The 21,546-nt window shown below is 48.1% G+C and overlaps 2 protein-coding genes across 9 annotated transcripts in view; both read right to left on the bottom strand.

The window, feature by feature from the left end:
* Positions 1-760: 760 nt before the first annotated feature.
* Positions 761-6,295, bottom strand: OTX1 (orthodenticle homeobox 1). Its single transcript, XM_081156741.1, has 5 exons — positions 6,219-6,295; positions 5,788-5,854; positions 4,068-4,268; positions 3,014-3,165; positions 761-1,734 (listed from the first exon to the last, which is right to left on the bottom strand). The coding sequence occupies exons 3-5, from the start codon at positions 4,162-4,164 to the stop codon at positions 916-918; spliced, it is 1,068 nt and encodes a 355-aa protein (XP_081012867.1). The 5' UTR covers positions 4,165-4,268; positions 5,788-5,854; positions 6,219-6,295; the 3' UTR covers positions 761-915.
* A 4,159-nt stretch (positions 6,296-10,454) lies between these two features.
* EHBP1 (EH domain binding protein 1) overlaps positions 10,455-21,546 on the bottom strand; it is a 279,331-nt gene continuing 268,239 nt past the window's right edge. For all 8 annotated transcript variants that reach the window (XM_081157052.1, XM_081157055.1, XM_081157057.1 and 5 more), the window contains 4 exons: positions 19,216-19,315; positions 18,022-18,095; positions 11,701-11,815; positions 10,455-11,497 (listed from right to left, as the gene is read on the bottom strand). In XM_081157052.1, coding sequence (XP_081013178.1) covers positions 11,407-11,497; positions 11,701-11,815; positions 18,022-18,095; positions 19,216-19,315 — 380 coding nt within the window. In that variant the 3' untranslated portion in view covers positions 10,455-11,406. The remainder of the gene's footprint in view (positions 11,498-11,700; positions 11,816-18,021; positions 18,096-19,215; positions 19,316-21,546) is intronic.

Raw genomic sequence — 21,546 nt, 5'->3', positions numbered from 1 at the left:
GAAAGTAAAAGCGCCGTCGTTTGAGGAAGAGAAGCGGGGGGAGGGGGGGAGCACAGAGGGAAGTCTTTTTGCTTTTGTTTTATATATATGTATATGTATATATATATATGTTGTATATATCTTAAAGTTCTATGTCCTGGGCGCTAAAACAAGATATGCTTCAGTTCAACCAACAGCAACTAAAAAGTGTAAGTGGTCCCTGCAACGGACCGACTATGTACAGCGTTCCCGCCGGGGCGGAAGCTCGAGCCGGTTCTACGCGGGGCGGGGCTGAGCGTGAGAGGCTCGGGGCGCGCTCCTCCCTCGGGGGCCCGGCCCCCGGCGCGCCCGGCGAGGGGGCAGGAAGAGCCCCGAAAGCTCTAGCCTGAAGGCGGGGACCCGGGCCGGGGCAGAAGAAGGGACCGCAGCCTGCACGGGAGGAATGCTTGGCGGTTGTCTGGGAGCGGAGTGTGGGTGCGCTCCAGCGGGCAGACGCATGCCAGTTAGTGACTCCAGTGTCCAAGAAAGAATAAATAAAAGTGTAGGGCTCAGACAGCCGGTCAGAGCGACGAGCCTCCGAAGGCTGCAAGTGCATACTAACTGTCCCGAAAGCCGGGGAGAGGGTGACTTAGGAGTTCGGTAGGGGTTGAAGAGGAGAGCGCATAGCTCTCCCGCATAGGACCTGTGGGCCAAGCCAAAGCACCAGTCCCCTCATCCAAGGGGTGGGCGGGTTTGCACCCCACCCCACCCACAGCCCCAACCCCAGCAAGGGGCACGAAGATGAGGGCGGCAGTGCAGGCAATGGGCATCTTTTAGGGGCATGAAAATCAGGTCTGGAGAAGCCGAGGCAAAGGCGGGTGGTGCAGCAGCAGCAACAGGATGGGGACCACGGAGGGCGCAGGTAGTTTCGTTTCTCTTCCTCTCCCACTCCAGGGCTCACAATACCTGGAACCGCCATGAGGCTTGGTCTTTATAGTCCAGGCAGTCGGGCGAGTTGAAGTTGAGTTTCCACGCAGAGGAAGCCGCGGCGGCGCCAGGCTCCTTGTAATCCAAGCAGTCGGCAGAGTTGAAGGCGAGCCCCGAGCTGCCGTAGCCCTGGTGGTGGTGGTGGTGGTGGTGGTGGTGGTGGCCTGAGGACTGGCTCAGGGGGTGGTGCGCGTGGGGGTGGTGGTGGTGGTGGCCCGCCATGGAGGATGGCGCCATAGGGCTGAGCTGGTGCGGGTGGTGGTGCGAGTGCATGGGCGCCAGATAGGAGCTGCAGTCCACGCCGCCGAAGTACGAAGAGGAGGGCGCGGGGTAGCCCTGGCCGTAGCTGCCGCCCTGGCCGTAGGACATGGGGTAAGAGGCTGCAGCCGAGGCCGCTCCAGCGGCTACCGAGCGCTGCATGCACGACGCGTTGCTAGGTGCGGCCAAAGGCTCGGGCACCGACACCGACACGGGCGCCGAGCCTGGAGAGATGGAGGCCGGGCTCCAGATGGACGAAGCGGCGGACGTACTCAACGACGACGGCACTGCTCCCGACGGGTTCCCTCCCAGGCCTGCAGCCGCTGCCGCCCCCGGATTGGCGGAGGTGCTGGAAGCCGAGCTGGAGGACGACGCGGAGCTGGACACGGCGGGCGGCGTGAACTGGCCGCTGCTTTCGGAGCCGGAGCTCTCCCGCACCGGCGACGACTTCTTCTTGGCCGGGCGGCTCTTTGTCCCGCCCCCGCTCTGCTGCTGCTGGCGGCATTTGGCGCGACGGTTCTTGAACCAGACCTGCAGCAGGCCGGGTCGGGGACAGAGTGTCAGTAAGGCTAGGAAGGCTGGCTACTCCCCTGCCCCTTGGGCCCCGCCACCCCGCCTAGGACCTCGCTTTGCACTCTTACCCGAGGCCACCGCCCCTTTCATCTCCAGCCCAGCCAGACCCAGCCCCTGGCCCTGCCTTCCCAGCTTTCTCCCAGCTCCCCCACCCTCCCCTATCCTACTGCTCTAAGACCCTCCTCTGGCCAAGTAGGGGTGCGCCCCCCTGCACACCCAGACCAACTCTGCCCCAGGGCGGAACATCTAAGTCTGTCCAGCCACAAGTTCAGCCACCTCTAAACTGCTGCTGTTGGCTGCTCTCCAACTGCCCGTGTAGGTTTGGAGGTCTGTCTTCTAGGGCTAGAGCTCAGGAAACAGCAGAGGCAGAGAGCAGAGACAAGTGCGGGACAGTCACCAAGTTTGGGATCCGAGCCAGTGGGGGGGGGAGGCGGTGTGGCAGGGCGAGAATTGGGGCGGGAGCAGGAGTAAAGTCAGGAAGCTGAACAGAGGCAGCACTCGGAGACTAGGAAGGAAGCCTGGGCAGAGTTTCTTTGGGCTTCTTGGCTCCAAGTGGGGAACCGAATCATACAGTCAATCATGAAGTTCTCACTCCTCTTGGAAGGCCCCGCTACTTGGCATTGCATTCCTGGTTATTTCTCGAGCCTCCGGGGAAAGAAGGCGAGATAAAAGGCCCTTAAGGAGAGTTCTAAGTTATAATCCAAACAGTATTTTCAGGACCCTTTCATCGCAAAAACAGAAACAGCAAAGCCGATAGCCCGGGATTGCGTTTGGCATCTTCTTGGGGCAAAGGGAGCGTCTACTCAAACTGGCCCTACTGGCGGAGCCAACTCCCAGGCAGGGCACCAGGCTCCTGCCAAGCTCCACTCTTCCATTTCCAGGATCCCCAGGATGCAAGGCAAGGACTGAGGCAGAATTCAGGACCCTGAAGGAAATTGTCAAGCCCTGGGTAGGCCTAAGAAGCAGGGGCAAGTGTCGGACCCTCAGGGAACTTTGCCATTCAGGAGCCTCCTCTGTTCTCCTGCAACCCTAAAAAGGCGCCCTGGGGCCAAAGGCCAAATCCAGGGCTCTAAGCTAGTTCCTTTAACTTTGCCCCCTCTTCTAGGCCCAGGCGTTGGGGAGGGGGTGCGGTGTCTGGGAGGGGCCCGCCCAGTCTGTAAGCCGGTCCTAAAACCAAACCACCGTCCCCAGGCCTTCTACCACCCCTACCCTGACCTGGAGCGCCCGGCGCGCGCACCTGGACTCTGGACTCCGGCAGGTTGATCTTGAGCGCCACCTCCTCCCGCATGAAAATGTCAGGGTAGCGAGTCTTGGCGAAGAGCGCCTCGAGCACGTCCAGCTGCGAGCGCGTGAAGGTGGTGCGCTCCCGCCGCTGCTTCCGAGGGGTGGCTGAGGGGACACGCGGGGGCGCCTGGGGTCAGCGGTGGCCACGAGGACCCGCGCCAGAGGACTCTGGCAGGCCCCTGGCAGGCCCTGAGCGGAGACGTTGCAAAAGAAAGCCCATCTCCGAGCAAAAGAAACTCCCCCAGAGGCCGAGCCCGAAAGGCCACAGGTGGTAGGAAGCGCATGTGTGTGACTGCGAGCCACAATCTCCAAGCCTCTGGGGCTGCCCCCTTTCTTGACTCTGGGAGGTTAAGAAAGGAGAATTATGCACTCCCTTCTTTCTCTTTCTTTCTCTCTCTCTCTCCCTCTCTCTCTCTCTCTCTCTCTCTCTCTCTCCCTCTCCCTGGCTAGAGGGTGGGGAAGGGGTGCACAGAAACACCACCTGGAAAACACTTTCCAGGGAGTAAATGGGGGAGGCAGAGTGAGAGCTAGAAAAGAAAACCAGAATTCGGCTCAAGCCAACCACATCAGCAGTGCAAAAGTTAGTGCGCAGAGGACTGATCTTGACAATTTAGGGAGGGAGACTCCCCTTCCTCAGCTCAGCCAGTTACTTAATGTAAGGGAAGCTCGGCTCTTCCTGTCAGGGCATGGTGAGTCTAGATACCTCATTCAATATCGGGGGGCAAAAGGAAGAGATTCACACATGCACACACCAAAAAAAAAAAAAAAAAAAAGCCACCCATGGGAAACAAATCCCTGTGCTGGCAGTGGGGCCACAACAGGAGACAGGTGGCCAGTGTGGTCCCGCGGGGAGCGTGCACATTGCGGGTTTCCACTGCCCTGGCTCACCTCACCGACCTGCAACTCTGCCCTGGGTCTGCGCAGCGACAGTGTGCTGGCAAACCCAAGAAGCTGGGGGTCGCCAAGATCTGCAGTGGAGGGGGCCGGGGGAGGGCGCTGGTGCTCACCCGGATATCCCACAGACGGGTGCAGGAGGTCCATGGCGGGCCCGGCCAGGCCCAGCCCGTTCATGCCATATGGAGGTTGTTTGAGGTAAGACATCATGCTAACAGCCGGGTGGAGGTGCCCCGACGGATCCAGGGGGCCGGGCGCAGTGCGGGGCTCCCACCGCGCAGTCCTTCAAGCTCTGTGGCGTCTGGGGGCTCGGCCTATAGAGACATGAGACACAAGGAAACAGTCATTCGCAGCCGTCTCGGCTTCCTGGTCTTGTCAGAGGCAAGGAGAGGGGCGACTGGCTATGGACTGTGCACAGAGGTCAATTCGGGTCTACAAGGCCTTAGTCCAAAGACCAAGACTTCTTCGAAAAGCAAACTTTTCTGGATCATCATCGCCTCTTTTCAGGCTTAGAATCGGCCGAAGACACTCGTGGGGCGTCGCTAGGAGCGGGGAGAGGTTAAAAGCAGGACGACGCCGGGAGGTCAGAGGCTGAACCGGAGGTCCCAAGTCTAGGCAAAACTCTAGTCCGGGGAGAGCCGGCCCGTGCTGCACCAGCAAACGTTCGCTGGGCGCCCCGGCGGCAGGCTACCCAGAGCATGAGGTGTTGTTTCGTTTTGTTTAAAGTGGTTTTGAAAGCAGGACAAAAAGTTAGAGATTACAGAGAGCCGAGAGCCAAGGTGAGGCGCTAGCAGCACCGGGGCCTCTCCAGGACGCAGGGCCCACTTAGGAGAGTACGTTTCTTCAAAGGTTTCAGAGGCTGGGTGCCGGCCCCAGAGCCCAAAGCCACCCCTTCAGTTGACTTTTCGGTGCTCAGCCGCTGAAACACTGCTCACCAGAAATCCCACGACACCCGCAGTTACTGACCCAGGTCCCCCAGAGGCCGGCAGAAGACGCAGAAAGGGCCACTGTAGCCTTGGCGGTTCTAAGACGCGGCCCCAGGTTGGTTAGGGGTGCCTCGCCATGGCCGCAGCCTTTCTTCACCAACTCAAGAGGTTCTTCTTTCTGCCGGGTCCTGGTGTGGACAATGGGGTCCTGGCGGGGGGCTGTGCCCCAAAGGGTCTCGCGGATTTGGGAGGCTTGTGGTCAGCGGGTCCCATGCGCTCCCTGCCTCCCCTTGGAGCTGAACCCGCGGCCCCAGCGCCCCATCGGGACTGCAGAGCTAGGCCTCGGCGGCGGCGCTCGCGCTCACCCGGACTGGGAGGTCCAAGCCTGGTTCCCCAGTCGCCCCGAGCCTGCGGCACTGCTCTCGGGGGTCTGGAAGGGGCGCTGGGGGAGTGGACTGGGGCCCCAGAGGACCTGTCGCTTCACCCCGCTTTGCGGGAACTCCACGCAGGCCTGGGACCTGGGCTCGGGAGCTCAGGAAGAAAGTTACAGCTAAACCAGCCTCCCGCTCCTACCCCTCGTGACCCACGGCCTGGGCTGGGGAACCCAATTTGCAGGGAAGGGGGTGAAAGGGGAACAGCCGGGACCCTTGGGCCACAGGGCCTCTGCTAGGCTGCGGATTGAGTTTCAAAGACTTTTTTCAAACTTAGCACTTCAGCTCGGCCACTTCGGAGGAGGCGGGGGCGCGGGGCCGCAGCGGAGCTCCGAGGGGCGCCGCGCACCGGGTGGGGAGCCAGGCCGCTCCCCATCTCCGCCCACCTGCCGGGACCCGAGAAGCGGGGACCCGTCTGAAGAGGGGGAGGCGAGAGCACCCCGCGTGTTTTTAGAGCCCCGCGGCTTTCTCCTTACCTGCCCTCAGCTGCCGGGGCGGTTCAGCATCTACCTCGCGCCCTCACCGACCCGCGGGGCAGCCAACCTGCAAAACAGGGGAGCATAGGAATTACCCGCCGGGCTGGGGGTTGTCTAGGACCCCCGGATTTCTTTCTTTCCCCAACTTCCTTCCTCCTTTCTCTTTCTTTCCACTGGCTTTGTGCGTGTCCCTCCAGGTTTCACTTTATTGCACAGACACTTTGTTTGCAAAGCCCTACACGCTCCCGAGACACCACCTCGCCCGGGACCGCGCCGAGGGGCCTCAGGGGAAAGGGTGGGGGTGAGACTGCAGAGTTGGGGGGCGGCTCGCGGTGGCCGCTGCACTCCCGGTACAACGTGGAGGCGGGGGGGGGGGGCCTGGGGAAGTCCTGCAGAGACACTTTGCAAACTAAATAAATCAAGCAATTTACCTTGTCGGAGTGGCTTGTCTTGCTCGGTTGTTTAGGTGATTGGAAATGTAGCCTGATGAAGATTGATCACCTTTCTACTGCCCTCCCCGAGTATGTGAACGCGAGGTGAGTGCGTAACGGGGCCAGGCTGCCAATCGCGGGCCCCGCGCGGGCTGAGTGACAGGGAGCCGGGCAATGGCAGCGCGAGCCCGGGGTTACCTCCGCGCCCCCGCCCTCCCCCGCCCCCTGCACCCCGCCCCCGCAGCCCCGCCCCGGTCGCGCGCTAACTCCAGGGCTTGGCTGGCAGACGCCTCCCAGAGCTAGGCGAGGAAGGCGTGCGCGGCGCCCGAGCCCGGGTCGCGGAGAGGGACGCGGGTCCCTAGGCCGCCCTGGGGCCCCCGCCCTTCTCTCGCCCTTTCAGCGCCCTGGAGGGAGTGGCAGAGAGGAGGCGAGGTGCTGGAGAACCGGTTCTCTCGCTCCCCCGCGCGCCACCCGGCTAGGCGGCCGGGTTGTGGGCGCGAGGGCTCCGGCGCCGCGTGCTGGAGGAGAGCGGGCCCCCGGCCCCCGGCCCCTCACGCGGCGCCGCGGGCCCCCGCGTCTTCCCCGTGCCGCCACCTGCAGACGGACGCCGCGGGCGGCTCGTGCCGGCACAGGCTACTCCGCCGAGCGCGGCACGGCCCCCGCGCGCAGACCCGCCTCGGCGCCTCGGGACTCCCGCGCTCGGGAGCAGCACCCGCAGGGGCGGCCCCGCCACTTAACTGCTCCTCGGCGTCTCCTGGGGTCCCCAACCCCCACGAAGGGTGTTTGCAGATTTTAAACGCTTCTTCTGCAAAGTCGGAGCCCGGCGTCTCCTCCCCTTGCGCACACACTCTACTTCTGAACCGAAAGGTTGCGATAGGAAACTTTCTCTTTCCCCCTCCGTTTCTGTCTCCTTCCTGGTCTCCTTCTCCCAGGGACAGTCTGGTGGGAAACGTGGCCACGGACCCCTGCCTTCACTTTCTTTCCCACAGGCCACGCAAGGAGCCTCCCCGAGGCGATGTCCCCGTGTTGTTCGTACTGGCGAAGCCCATTTCCCAGCCGAACAAACTTCACAAACACATCTACCTGGGTGGACTTTGCGAAGCGCAAAAGAAGGTGTTTTCGGCCCAATCCTGAGCAAGGCAATTCTTTTAAATGGCACCTCCTGCTGAGTGTGAGGCACGATTTCACCGCCTTTCGAGGAATTCGTACCCTTTTTCCCCAAGCCCCGCTCCCCTCCACCCCCACGGGCGGAATGAAAAGTTTGAACCGCAGGAGGTGCGAGGGCGACGCGAGGAGCCGCCGGGCGCTGGGCGGTGGGAAGCGCGGGCGCCGCCTGGGCCCGGGGTCGGCGCCGGGGCGGACGGGGCGAGGGGCGAGGGCGAGGAGGGGGAGCCCGCCGAGCGAAAAGGGGCCGCGACCGCGGCCGCTGCTCATCAAAGTGCTTCCCCCTCCCCCAAGCGACACTTCCCTTTGGAGCCCGAATAAAATACGGTAACAGAATATGATGGAGGGCACACTGTTTCCTTAACTGCTTCTCAAAGGGCCCGGGAGATCTTCTTAGGACCTTTAATAAGGCTTTGGTCGGTTCTTTTGTTGATCTCTCAAAATCAACTCCTTCTAATTGAAGTTGGAGCTGAAAGCGAGCTAATGTTCAAAGAAAGTGGCCGCCGGACTAACGAAATTACATTTTTTTTTTTTTTTGGACGAAGAGGGAACGTCTAATCAAAGGGGCCACGGAGGCGGGGTGGGCGCGGGGAGTACGAGGCCGAGGAGGGGGTTTCACAGGATCCTTCTCTGGTTCACAAAAGTCAGCGACACGGGCGCTTCTCTCCAGAACAAAGACACCGCGGCCCATTCACAAAAGGGAGAGAAGGAGACACAGAGAAAACAATAAAAGAAACGAGAAAAAAGGAAAACCATGAGAAAGAAAAGCTTAACGAGGAGGAGACGCTGCGCCGAGCGCTGACCCCGCGGACACACACCTGAGGGAGTAGCCCGCGGGGCCCGCGCCTCGGAACCCGCCGGGACCGTGCGGCGGTTTAAAGAAAGAAACGAAATAGACCCCCTCCTTCAATTCTGGGAAGAGACGCGAGCCGGGGCGCACTTGTTTTGGGGGGAAGCGTCTGCGGGCGTCTTGGCGGCGTCTGCGTCCAGCGCGACCCTGGTCCCGGCCTGGCGCCGTGCGCCCGGGTGAGCCCCGGGGGCCGGGCGCGCGCCCCGTCTCAGGCCCGCCGCCCCCCGCGCTCCTGCCTCCTCGGGCCTGTTTCTCCCGCAGCCGCTCCCCAGGGCCGAGGGCCCGCGCGGCGGGGCCGGGCGGCTGCGGGCGCTGGAATGTGCTCAGCGGTCCCCAGGGCCCGCCGCGCGGGAGCCCGCCGCCCGCGCCCCAGATGCTGCCACGGTCTCGGGGAAGTTGGGAGGTATCGAGTAGCACGGTTCTCCCACCCCACTCCCACCCCTGATGAGAGTATTTATCTAATCCCAAATTGCAGGCGAGTTTTCTTAATGCTCAACCCATAAAACCCGGGGATTAAGAGAAGAAAAAGAGAGGAGAGGGGAGAGGGAGGAGAGGGGAGGGGGAGGAAAGTTTCTTGTACTCGGCGCAGAGGACTGAGGCGGCCGCCACTAGGCAAACGCCCAGGTGGGAGACGCCGGGCCGCAAGCCCCGACCCCTCGGGAAAGGGCCGCGGGGCGGGGAGGGGAAGAGGGGCATCCAGGGGGTGGGAAGGCGGCCCAGCGCAGGCCCGCCCGGCCCGGGAGGAGGCGCGGGAGCTGGGCTCCGGAACCCGGATCCAACATCCAGGTGACATCGAGGCCCGACCAGACTGAGGACACTTGGGACAGGGGGAGGGGCTTGGCTCCGGGGCCGCGGGACGCAGGCCAGGGGCGGAAGTTCCGCGCCGGCCCGCGGGCAGTGCCCAAGCCAGTCCGCTGCCAACGCTGCTCCTCGGCGACCCCGGGCCCACGGCGTGTTTTTCAGCAGCGCAGGCTTCGGGGCTCCCGGCCTCTCGGTTCGCGCCTGCGCTCGGGGTGTGGGGTGTGAGGTGTGGGGCTTGGGGCAGCCCCTGGGCACAGCGCGGCAAAGCCTGGACGCGGCGCCCTCGCCGCGGGCCTGGCCCGGCTGGTCCTGGGGTCCGCGCTCCCCCGCCACTGCGGGGCGTGCGGGCGCCACACAGCAGCCCAGAGAAAACCCGGGAGGCCCGGGCCTGGGGCAGGAAGGGCAGGAGCGGGGGCAGCAAATCTGGGTCTTGGCAGGTCGGGAGCGGCTTGGGGAGCCGCCCGTGAGGCTTCTAGGGAGGGAAGGTTCCCGGAACCCAGCTTCCGAGGGTGGGTGACGCTGGCCGCCCAGACCCCAGGCTGCCCCGGCTGGCGGCTCCCGGCGCCGGCTTCCCAGCGTCCCCGGGGCGCTGCCGCCCGCTCGGCCTCCTGCTCCAACGGAGGACAAGTAGCAGGTTTCACTGAGGGCCCGTAACTTTTCAGTAACTTGTTAAAATCCGTCCTGAACTCTACCGCAGCAAGTTACTATCATTTTGAAAGACTGGCAACTGAAGGCGGCTGCATGCTTTTCAAACGGAATTTGTGTGTGTGTGTGTATAAATACTTGCGTGTATTTGTACACGTATGTATGTGACCTAGGCAAAAATATAAATGCTAGTGGACTGTATTCTCTGTCCCCAGACTTGTTGAATTAGCCTTCTTTGTTTCAGACAACTCTCTAGAGGAGTGATGGGACACTACCATAAAATCGCCAATTTCTGTTGCCTAGAACTTGTTAGAAGTTCCTTTTCCCTCATTTCACACACACACCTGCATGCGCTCACCCCCCTCCAACAATAACCCTCTTCCTTTCACTTCAGCACCTAGACTTATCAGAAGTCTCAGTTCTTCACGTGAGTGCAAAATTATAATTGGAAATAATATGGAAAATTCGTCAAGATATTGGCATTTTTTTTCAGTGCTGTGGAATCAGAAATTCCCTCAAATCTTTAACAACAGAGATGACCCTTTACAACTGATAGTTTACACTGCTTAAGAAAATATGACTAATTGCTTTCAATTCAAATCCGTGTGTCAGCATGCCCCCCCCCATGGTATAAACTTATTCAGCTCCAAATGCAGCCCAGTATCCTGCCCTGAGTTCAAGAGGACCACTTTTTTCCCCACATGAAAAGTCTTACAGATACACAAACTTCTCTTCAAACCAGCGTTGTTTTCATTACAAGGAAGTAGCAGAGTGTTTAAGGTAAGAAAGTTTCCGCTTTTATTGAAAATTTATATATGACCTCAGTATTGTAATAAATAACCAACCATTTTCACACACAAAAAAATGACAGTGCTATGCTAGAGAAGAAAATATTAATTAGGGGATTTACTCATAGTGGCAAGACAGAATTTTTATCAATACAGAATAAATATTAACAGCATTCTTGAGCCAATGTTGAGACCCAACGAAATGTAGGAACCAAGCTAGATGTAATAAATAATTATCCAGAGAAAAAGATGGCGCATTCTCAGAAGACCAGAGCTCTTTGTAAACTGATGCATGTCAATTAGTCCCATCCTCACAGCTCACCTTCAAATCACAGGACTGGTCTCAGGCTACATTAAAGGGCTGTTCTCTGAGGAGAGCAGAGGAAAGGAACTCTATTATCCTTACAGTGAAATGCAAAACAACTGCAGAAAATCCCACTGGTAAACAGAACAGTTTAATAAGTAGACTGAATATGACCTAACTATAAAATTTAGGTGACAGAGTCAGGGTTACATATGGCAGGCCTGGAAAAAAATCTTTCATGACAGTTTTCTTACCCCCCTCCCACCATCATTATGCTATTAACAACAACAACAAAAATGTTTTAAAATTTCCTCCCATCAAAATATGAAGGAATGGTGTTCTTTCTTCTTTGAACAGTTTCTTGAACACTTCCAATACCAATCACTCACAAGGTATCTGTGCAAATCTACTTCATATGATTTCAAGAAAATTATTAACTCGCACAAAAAATCCTTAAACAAAGCTATTTTGGAGTTCTGTATATTTAATCTGGAAAGGAGGGAGGAAAACGGGTGGTGGTGGTAAAGAAGTACAATCCAGCCAAACAGAATGTTAAAAGTTTTAAATCAGCGAATCTGACTCTTTCTGGTCTGGGGGCCCAAGACTACAATTCTGGGATACAGTCTGGTCCGGCTGCTACTGAAGAACACACTTCTCTTCTTTCTTGGCCATCTTGCCTTTGTTTTGCTCCAGAGTGCGCTCCAAATGCTCATCTTCTTCTTCGGCCCTGGAAGTCAAACAGGAAACAAAATTATTTTTCTTCGTGGAGGGCAGAGCAGCGCTCCCCCCCCCCCCCCCAGCGGGCACAGGCATCCCGGGCCGGCGGGAGCGTGCGCAGCCCACCCGAGACCTCTGGGCCCAAGTTTCCGAAAAACTTCTCGGCCTCTCAGCGGACCGCAGAGCTCAGCCGCAACCCCACCGCCCACTCACTGCTTCTCTTGCGCGTCCAGGTCCCTGACGAGCGCGTCGCGCTTGTTCACCAGGGTCACCAGCTCATCCAGCAGGAGCTGTTCGCGGCGCTTCTGGGCCTCAGTCTTCTGCCAGTCTGCGGGCGGGAGGCTGGTTATCCACCCGAGGGCCTCTGCACACCCCGCCCTCCCCTTCCCGCCTTTTCCAGTTCCCTCGTATTTCTCCACAAACCATATTACAGAACCACTAGCTAGTGTTTTGAGGGGAGTTTGGCCGTCGTGGTAACGATTTCACCCCTAAAACCCTGCCTTCTAAAATCTCCCGCAAATAGAGATGGCGACGGCTGGGCTGGAACCTGAAAAAGAGCCCAGGTGTGAGCCGGGGCCGCCGAGGTGCGCACCTGATTTCAGCCGAAGTGGGGGAGGGAGAGCCCGAGGCCCGGAGAGGTCGCCGAGGCTCGGGGGTGGGGGTGCGGGTGACCGAGGAGGCGGGGAGCGGAGGGCGAAACAATCCCTCTGAAAAGGCTCGAGGATCTGCCTGGGAACCTGTACCCTCCCCGCCCCCACGCTCACCCCGCACAGCCCATTCTCCGCTAATTTCCTCTTCGCCCTATTTTAGCAGTTGGATGTATCTCACACTGGGCGCCATATGCTTCACAATAACTTTAAAAGTAGTGAATCGGCTAATTAGCATTTTTCTTTGAAGTAAAAAATAAATTTGCTCTCCAATATTACACTGCAGCTCTCGATCGCATCACGCCAGTTTTCTTTTGGAGAGGTTGGCTGGGTGATTTCAAATCAAATCAAAGCACTTTTGCAAAGGAAAAAATACGTCTTTTTGAAACCCCGTGTTAAAGGTTGGAAAATGCGATGGGCAGTGTTCTTTACACGGGCAGGGGCAGTTTTTTGAAGGTTTTAGGCCCCAATAATATAGTTCCTAATCTTTGCTGGTCTGATAATTTCCTTAAGATGAGCAGCAGTTTGGTTTAATAAAAACAGGACCTAATCGAACATTTAAAGCACTTTTGAAACCAAAGCCAACAGCTCTCTGGCCAGACTGTAAGGGCTTGTAGCTGTCACTCAATCCCCAGTCTCCCCGCCTCCCTCATTAGGAAGGTAAACAATGAAAAGAAGAAGTCGATGATGAGGCAGATAGCAGAACAAATGAGGGCGAGAGGGAAACAGGACACCAGTTTAAAAAAAACACACAAAAAACCAGCCGTGGCCGCAGACTCCTACAGCCCCTCCCCCAGCAAATGCACTTTCCAAAAACCAGAGAGGGGCAATCCTTTCGGGTTTCTCTCTTCTCTCTATTGCCCTGGGCAATCATGTTAAAACTCACATGGCTGGTGCTTATTCAGATAAACCCAACAATGCACACCGCTGGTTACCATGTGAATCTTCACAAACCACACAAGAATGTGCTGGTTCAAATCCCCCCGACCCCTCCAAGGCAAAATTTATTCAAGACAGCAAACTGCTCAGCAGCTTTATGAAAGCAAATGGTGCTAGAGGGAATTCTATCTTGTATTTACAAATTAAAAATTAGACACATCATCGTGCAATAAAGGTTAGAATAGCAGCAAGAAGCTAGAATGGCTTATTCAATCTCATCACTATTCCTTTCACTATAAGCTCAAATATATACATACAAATGCATGGAACATACCCTATATTAATTACCCACATTCAACACAAAACATCACACAAATACATGGTCACACTGCATTCTCATGACATGGAGAGGAATAAAGAAACTATTATTATGAAAAGTGTTTTTTTTTCTAAATGTAAGAATTTTAAAATAATAATGAAACAGTAAAACTAAAGAAAAGCCGTATCTATCACAATTTTATTCTTTAGGTTAAAATGCAACTGTGTCTCAGGAATGCTGGACAATTTTCTAATCTGGTTCTTGTTCTTAATCAGCCTCACCCTACATAGCACATATACTCATAGACCTCTCCAGGTTGGAAGATCTTAAAGGTCATCTAGTCTAATTTCAGGTAACTGTAGTTCTAGAAATATTAACTCAGAGAAAAACCTGCTAAATTTGTAAAAGATTTGTAACTAAGTATTATAATTAAGATTACTAGTTTTGATGAAGATTAAATTTTTTATTCCAATCTCAAAAAATCATTCTGATTATAAGCTTTAATTTATAATCCTTACTTCTAAAACATTTTGATAAGAGCTTTACAACTGGGAAATTTTCTCCACCACACACTTAAAAAATATAATTAAATTGAAAAGTACAAAATTTTTTTAAATAAAAAAATTTTAACAGACAATTTAAAAAATTAAATGATCCCTTCTCTGCACTTAACCAGTGACTTTTAAGGCTTTAATAATTAGAAATATAAAGATTTCCTTAATTTTTAAAAATAGGTTTTTTTTAAAACAATATGCATGAGAGAGAAAGCTTTTTAACACCTTGATATATTGAATAATTTTAAAAATCTTAACTTTTTCCAAGCTCAATTTCCCATAACTATAACAAAAACATTTTAAAGTTATGAATATATAGGTAATTTTCATCATTTCACAGTCAAATTTAACTGACACTAGAATTTAAAATGTTCTGGCATAAATGTACAGGGTTTTTCCTATTTAACCTGTCATTACTACATTGATGTCTATCTACAAAATATAAGTAAACTCTAGAGGAAATAGCTATCTATGTGTAGTAAGAACATTTTACATTAGCAAAACTATTTTTACTTTGTATTTGCTTTTCATGGGGAGTAAATTTATACACACATATGTATTTAAATGCTAGTTTGGGAAGTTAACTATTTTGATGGTAAAAATTAATACTTTAAAAACTGATGAAGATTCACATTTGTATGTGCAAGTCTAAATTAAAAAAAAAAAAACTGAAGACCTTTTAAAATAGCTTCACCTATACATAATGTCATGTTTTAAAAACCTGTATGTAAGTTTATGTGTTACCTGTTATGCATTTTAAGGAAGGATTATTCACCTATAACACCAGTCACAGCTAGCTAGATGACTTTGGCTTGGGCAGACTACAATGTGGGTTCTGATTAATTTAAAGATTCCAGTGTACTTTTGCTACAAAAGCCATATCCTCTCGCAACAAATAGGATTAAGTTTTGATGCTGCATTTGAGCCAAAGTGTTGAAATAAAGAGATTCTGTTTATGTCCATGTGCACTGAGCTGTTTTGTTAATTTAAAAAACTCTTTTTTATATATAGGGCCAATTATTTATTCCCTGATTCAGTTTATTTGCTGAAGTTGATAATTACCTTGGAAAAAAGGCAAAAGAAATACCTATAAACACTTTAATAGAAAGGACCTACAGTTCTTGTAGTAAACCTTCCACCTTGCCACTATAAATAAGCCTAGCACTTTGATGAAAATTAACACTAGTTTTGTAAAGAGCACATTGGGGGATTGCAGTCAAGTCTTATCTTTAGTTCCAGTCAACTAGCAATCCTGAAAGAGTCTGCATCATCATCAGAGCAGGCCATTTGATAGGATTCTACCGCTGTACCTAATCAATCTATGGAAGACTGTGGCTGTGCTGTGCAACAAAGCTAAAATAGATTTACAAATGGGGTTTTAGGGGATAAGCTCCTCCACAGGATTACATATTGATTTTAAATATAAAAAGCTTATCATATAAACCATAACTACAAAAATAGTGAACCTATGCATAAATCCCTTTAGAAGAGCACCCACTTCAAACTCTAAGCCAAGAATAAATCAAGATGTACAAAATCCTAGAGAAGATCCATTTCTTATGCAGAAAATGAACACACTACTTTCTAAAAGCCCACCCAAATGTGTGCAAAAATGAATTTATCTTTCCTGAGGGGGCATTAAATAATCTGGAACAAAAAAACTATAGGAAAAGTATCTGAAAGATGTTTGTTAGCTTAGGGGATCCTACAACTTAGCTCAGAAGAGTGAAACTCCTGCTATGAAAACACCTGGGGGGGGGGAGGGGTAAAAAACAGGCCAGAGTGATTATGGATTCTCAGAAGAATGGCTATATTGAATATTGTTATTATTATTTTGCTCTCAAACCAAGCTGTTAATATTTCTTTCAATGTGCTATGGCTATTAATATTCTGTGCTTTTCTCTTGGTGAATGGTTTCAGCAGCAGATTTATTTGAAAAGGCTTTAATTTACTTATTACAAAAAACATCTTATGGCTACTAAGTAGAAGACATGGGAAAGAACAGAGGAATGAACTTTAAAACAAAGGAAAGCAAAACAAAACCAACTAACGCTGCCTGTTGATGTGTTTTTCTGGGGTGTTTTAACACTCCAAAAGGCTGTTGAACTAAATGCATGTGTGTCCATTCTAAGGGCTGGCTCAGAGGACACTGTCTTCACAGAACTGATCATCACAATGGTCAGTACCTCTCCAGGTTAGCTCAGCCCTCGTACTGCCCAGGCTGGTGCGACAGGCCTCTCTCTAAGAAAGGGTCTTTATTTGTAATCAACAGGCTGCTTCTTTCTTCAAGTCTCTTTTTCCCCTCAACCAGCAACAGAAGCTGGCTGAGAGATGTAAGGCACAACCACATATGGGACAATGATATTATTTTAAAATAAAACAAAACAGAGTTTGAAAAAGAAAAAAATTACTTTTTTTCCCTTAAAAACATATGGTTTTCTACTGGTCTTCTGTATGTACAAGAGCAGGCAGATAAAAATGTAAGATTAATTAAGATTGTAGGTCTGGTATGCAGGGACAGGACTGCTAATGAAACTGGGATCTTCTGTATGTATCATGGCCCTCCTTTTAAGATGGTATATGACAATAATGCTGGTTTTGGGATAGAAGCAATATCTACCCTAAAAGTCAACTGTATTGTATCAAGTTGTGTTTTAGGGATGCTTAATTTACTCTATATGAAAGAGTGAGGAAAAACTTTTTTAAATACTCTGTATTGAGTGTAATGTATAAAGAATCTATAAAGAATAAACTATATAATGAGTTATATATTATACATACATTTTAAATTACACATACATATATACCATATAAACATATTTGCAGTAACTACCTTTCACTATTTAGCTTGCTAATCTCTTAAAAATTATGCAATGACTACAAAAATTATATCCAGAGGAAAAATACCATTTAGTATACTTGTACATTTTATTTCAATGGCAAGTTTCATAGAACTTCTTAAGTATTTTTGATAAGTTTTATAGTCATTATCAGTGGTATAATTTGATACATTTGGATAGCCACTTGAAGGAAATTAGGTATCGGAAACCTTTTAAAATAAGTCTGATTTCTAAATGAGGATACACAAATATCAGTCATATTTACCAAATGAGATTATGAACATAAAAGTAATTAAAAATAAAACTTCTATAAATGTATAAGATACCATTGAGATAAATAGCATGTATTTTATCTAATAACAGTATTAAAATATTTTAAAAATATATGGTTTCACTTGTCTTCCCCTTGCAAACTTAAATTTCTAGTTTTTGAACTAATTAGAATTGACTTATTATGGATCGGGTACCTTATCAGGTAAAGAAGAAAATTACCATGGACAGTCAATGGGTTAAGAGGTCAATACAGAATAGGAAAATCAATTTGCATTGATTAGACAAAAGGTCCATTTTATAGAGCCCAAAGGATTAGCTTTTAAGCAGACAGACATCTTTAACTATGAGACATTTTCAACTAAGAAGTATAAGGAGAAGAGCATTCTAAAACATCTAATAATTTTTTTAAAATCATACATAGTAAATGCCATAGTCAAGATAACTGATGTTTACTGATATTATGAACCATGCTTAGGATTACTGCATAATTCATTTAAAAGCTTTATGAAAAGTGTGAAAGTATTTCTTTTATCTCTTATGCCAATCTTTGCCTGAATAATCACTTAATAGGGTTGGAATCTTAAGAACTATAGTAGACTAGAAAGTGACATATTTCAGTGTTGATATCAATTAAATATTAAGGTAAAATTTAAAGTCTAAATGTGAAAAATCAAAATGATAAGTCTTTCCCAAACCTCCCCAGTGGAAACAACTTTAAATTGCACATAGTAAAATGTAATTAAATCATTTAACTCCTTATGACTTCCATTTTTATTGACATTTAAGCTTACTGACAAAAGTTAAGACAATTTTGTGTTTAATAGCAAGCATAATTTATCTATCTGAATTAAGGTCCTTAGGTTTTATATGACTAATACTTTTTGACTCAAGGGCATTTATTTGCAAATCCTGTAGGTCCTTAATCAGACCACACCTAGGGAGACCAGAAGTGTATTACACTCTTTAAATCTCTCTTGACTACTGACACCTCACATACCTCACTGGACCGTAACATTTCTTACCTTCAATGGCTAACATTGCCCGCAATTCCCGATTCAGCAGCTCATACCGTCGTTCTAAATCATGTTCTTTTTCCCTAGGCAAGTTGCAAAAGTTCATCAATATGCTAATTACTAAATCATTAAACACTTAAAAGAACCTTTAGGTTACATTGATTTTAGGACTCATAACTGACTTTTTAACTTTAAGCTACTCCAAACAAATGATACACAAACCTAAAACCTTCCTCAGGTTGAATATCTACTAGTGCTATTATTTTTCTCCTTCAATTTTGAATTGCACAGAGGTATTTTTAATCTGCGAATAAGTAGTCTCGTTCTTCAGTGCTTCTTGTATTAAGTGCCAGGTATAAGGCTATTCTGTAAAAGAGTTTTCATAGTTCACAACAAACACTCTTTTGTCTAGAATTCCAAGTGAAAAGAACACAAGAAATATGACAGTACAACCGGTGCAAATTTAATGTGGACACAATAAAAAATCCAAGATTGGTTAATCGTTGTGCTTCTTGGTAACCCTTTTTATCAAGTTCAGGCATAACAGAAATGACAAAAATAGTTGTTTCCACTAAACTAAAATAGATAAGCCTGCTCCTTCCCACACTAGGTGACATAAGAACACTGGCAGTTAGCAAAAAGGAACAAACATTAAGTTCTATAGTAAACTAAATGCTAAGGACTAAGAACACTTACATTTGGTCTAGTCTACATTTTACTGTATTCTTGCAATCATAAAAAGGTCAGTTCTCTGTAACTCATTAATCTTTTATCCCAAAATTTAGTGTAACATCATCTGTAGAAGACAAAGGTACTTCTGTCCTTATTAAGAGTTACTTTAATTTTTAACTTAAAATTTGATGTTAAATAAATTACCATTTTATTTCTTTTCCTCTCTAACCCTTAATAGGTACCAAATATCCTTTTTGTGCACAATGCTTTACTTCTTAAACACAAAAATTGTTTATATTCATTGGCTTTCTGTATAATAAACATTTTTTTCAGTATCACTCTATTTTTAAAATCTTACTGTTCAGACGAAAACTGGTTATACACTATTTTTTATTTTTATGTAAAATATACTGTAATCTCTAAGGAAAGAAAAAGTTAAGCCTAATAAATATGGAACTCCAAAGAAAGCAATAACAAAAAGCCCAAGACCCACCAACGTTGTAGGAAAAACAAGCAGTTGTGAGTACTTACAGGAGAGAGAGCTGGTTCATTCTCCTTATTAAGGCATTTTTCTTATTCACCAACATAAACCATTCCTGCATCATAGCTTCTTCTTCTTCTGTGTTTCTTCCTATAATTCAGGAAGAGTTATTTCTTGTTATATGACATTTGCAAGCAAAGTCTAGCACAGTGTGCGTTTTTTTTAACATGAAACATTTTAGCTACCCCGATAGTACAAATTAAATAGTTTATAACAACATAAGATTAAAGTCCAAGGCCTGAAAAAAGAAACTGATATTTAAAATTTCATAATCTTTTAAAGCTGGTATTATTCAGCATGTATAAATATACAGCCAGCCCCCTGAACATAACTACAGATCATACTAACACTAAGTACAGTGTTAGTGTTAAAAAAAAAAAAAGTGTTCCAACTTTTAAATCCTCCCCAGAGGCTGATTTGTTATTATATTTCAAGGAGGAACTCATGGCGCTGACAGACATATGGTCATGATAAAGAAAAAAAATTAAAAAATCATTACGAGAATTACAAGACTAGCAGGAAGATCAGAGAAGTCCAGAGATTTTGTGAAAGTTTCCACTTGTAACAACTTGCTTTTTTTCTTATTTTTCTCCCCCAAAGTAAACTAAAGACATACGTGCATATACCATTCTGGAAGTCATCATCCCTAATAGGGTAAACACTTGCAAATTATTTTAAATACATTGTAAATGACCAGGTTACAAAAAGTGCCTATAGCTACCTGTAAAAAAACACATTATAATGAACATAATAATGTCAGTAAATTGGAAAACATTTGAACAGAGAGATGATCTAAAATTTTAGAATATAAATTTACTAATTGCACATTTAAAATTCACTTTTCCTAATATCCATTCCATTATCTACACCACAGCCCCCCAAAGGCCACTGTATCGAGGATTATGATATACAGTACATATTTGGTATTATTCATGTAGAAGCAGTCCACAATCATACTAAAAAATAATAATTCCCCACCTTCTTCCTTCCTCTCCTTTCAAATTAATTGTACCTATTTAAATTTACAATTCTTTTTTGACTTTCATTTTTTTCTGGATTTTACCTATTATTAGTCTATTGTTTTGCTCGGCCATTTAATATTTCAGTCCAACTTCTGTACAGATCCAGAGTTAATTTAAATATCTAATAAAAAATTAAATACTCCAGCTAAGACTCAATATCCCAGCTAATTCCCCAAGTTTTTATTTTCTCTGTAAGCAAGATATTTTCTTTTAACTTTCAAACACATTTAAAAAATTTAAACAGTATAGAGGTATAATTGAATAAAAAGTCAAGTCCTCTTTCACCAACCCCACCCCAACTCCCTACTCCACCTCCCTTCCCCAGAAGTACTATTACAGGTTTAGCACATCTCCTTCCAGACCAGAGACAGCTACGTCTATCACACATGTATATACCTCATCTACAGATACATACAGGTGTTTTGTTTTGTTTTTACCATAAGTGAGATCATAGTATACAGGGGCAGGCAAAAGTAGGTTTATAGTTGTAAGTACGTGAAACAGGTTTATTCTTGTATTATTATTAATTATTGTATTACTTATTATTATCAACCTACTTTTGCTCACCCTTGTATATTACCCAGTGATGTGCTTTTGTCATGCTGTTTGAAGACCTACTTCATTCTTATAAATACTTATATAATTATGAATGTACCATTCAATTAACTATTTCCACATTAATAGAAATTTGAAGAAAATTTAGAATAAAAACAGAGTATAAAGAGTTGCTCTGTGTGCAAAAGATTAAACATATACTTCAGAGCATCCCTGCAAAATAGATATCTGTTGTTCATCATTAAGGCGAATAGTGAGGATACGTGTCATTAGATGCTGTTAAAACTTTATGGTGTTGAGCAGACAGGATCGATCCTTTTAGAGTATGAACAAAAGTCTTTAGTGTTTTACAGTATTTTTAATCTCTCTTTTAGGATAGTGGGTTTTGTATTCACTTTAGACCATGTGATGTCTTGACACTAGTCATGTGATATAGGCTGCGATAGGAACAAATCCCTGGGTAGTAACAAAAGAAGAAAGAGTAAAAAGAAAAAGCTGAGAAAAAGCTTGCCATTTGGAAAAAGGCCAATTGTACCCTGGTGAAGGCCTTTGTGATGACTGAAATCACACATGTGTGCAATATTAATAGGTGCAGTTTTTATGATATTTTATTTTCTGATTATACACTTAATTCTTTTGTTTATAATCTAAGTAAGCTTCTAAAAATACAGATTATTAAAAGTTTATTTTGAGTTTAAGTTAACCTATAATTGAGGCTTTCAGGGAATACTAGAAGCAACTAGT

This window comes from Miniopterus schreibersii (assembly GCF_964146895.1).
Source record: "Miniopterus schreibersii genome assembly, chromosome: 13".
NCBI classification, from domain to species: domain Eukaryota; kingdom Metazoa; phylum Chordata; class Mammalia; order Chiroptera; family Miniopteridae; genus Miniopterus; species Miniopterus schreibersii.
Note: the sequence above shows the minus strand (reverse complement) of the source record. Positions and strands in the feature narration are given on the sequence as shown.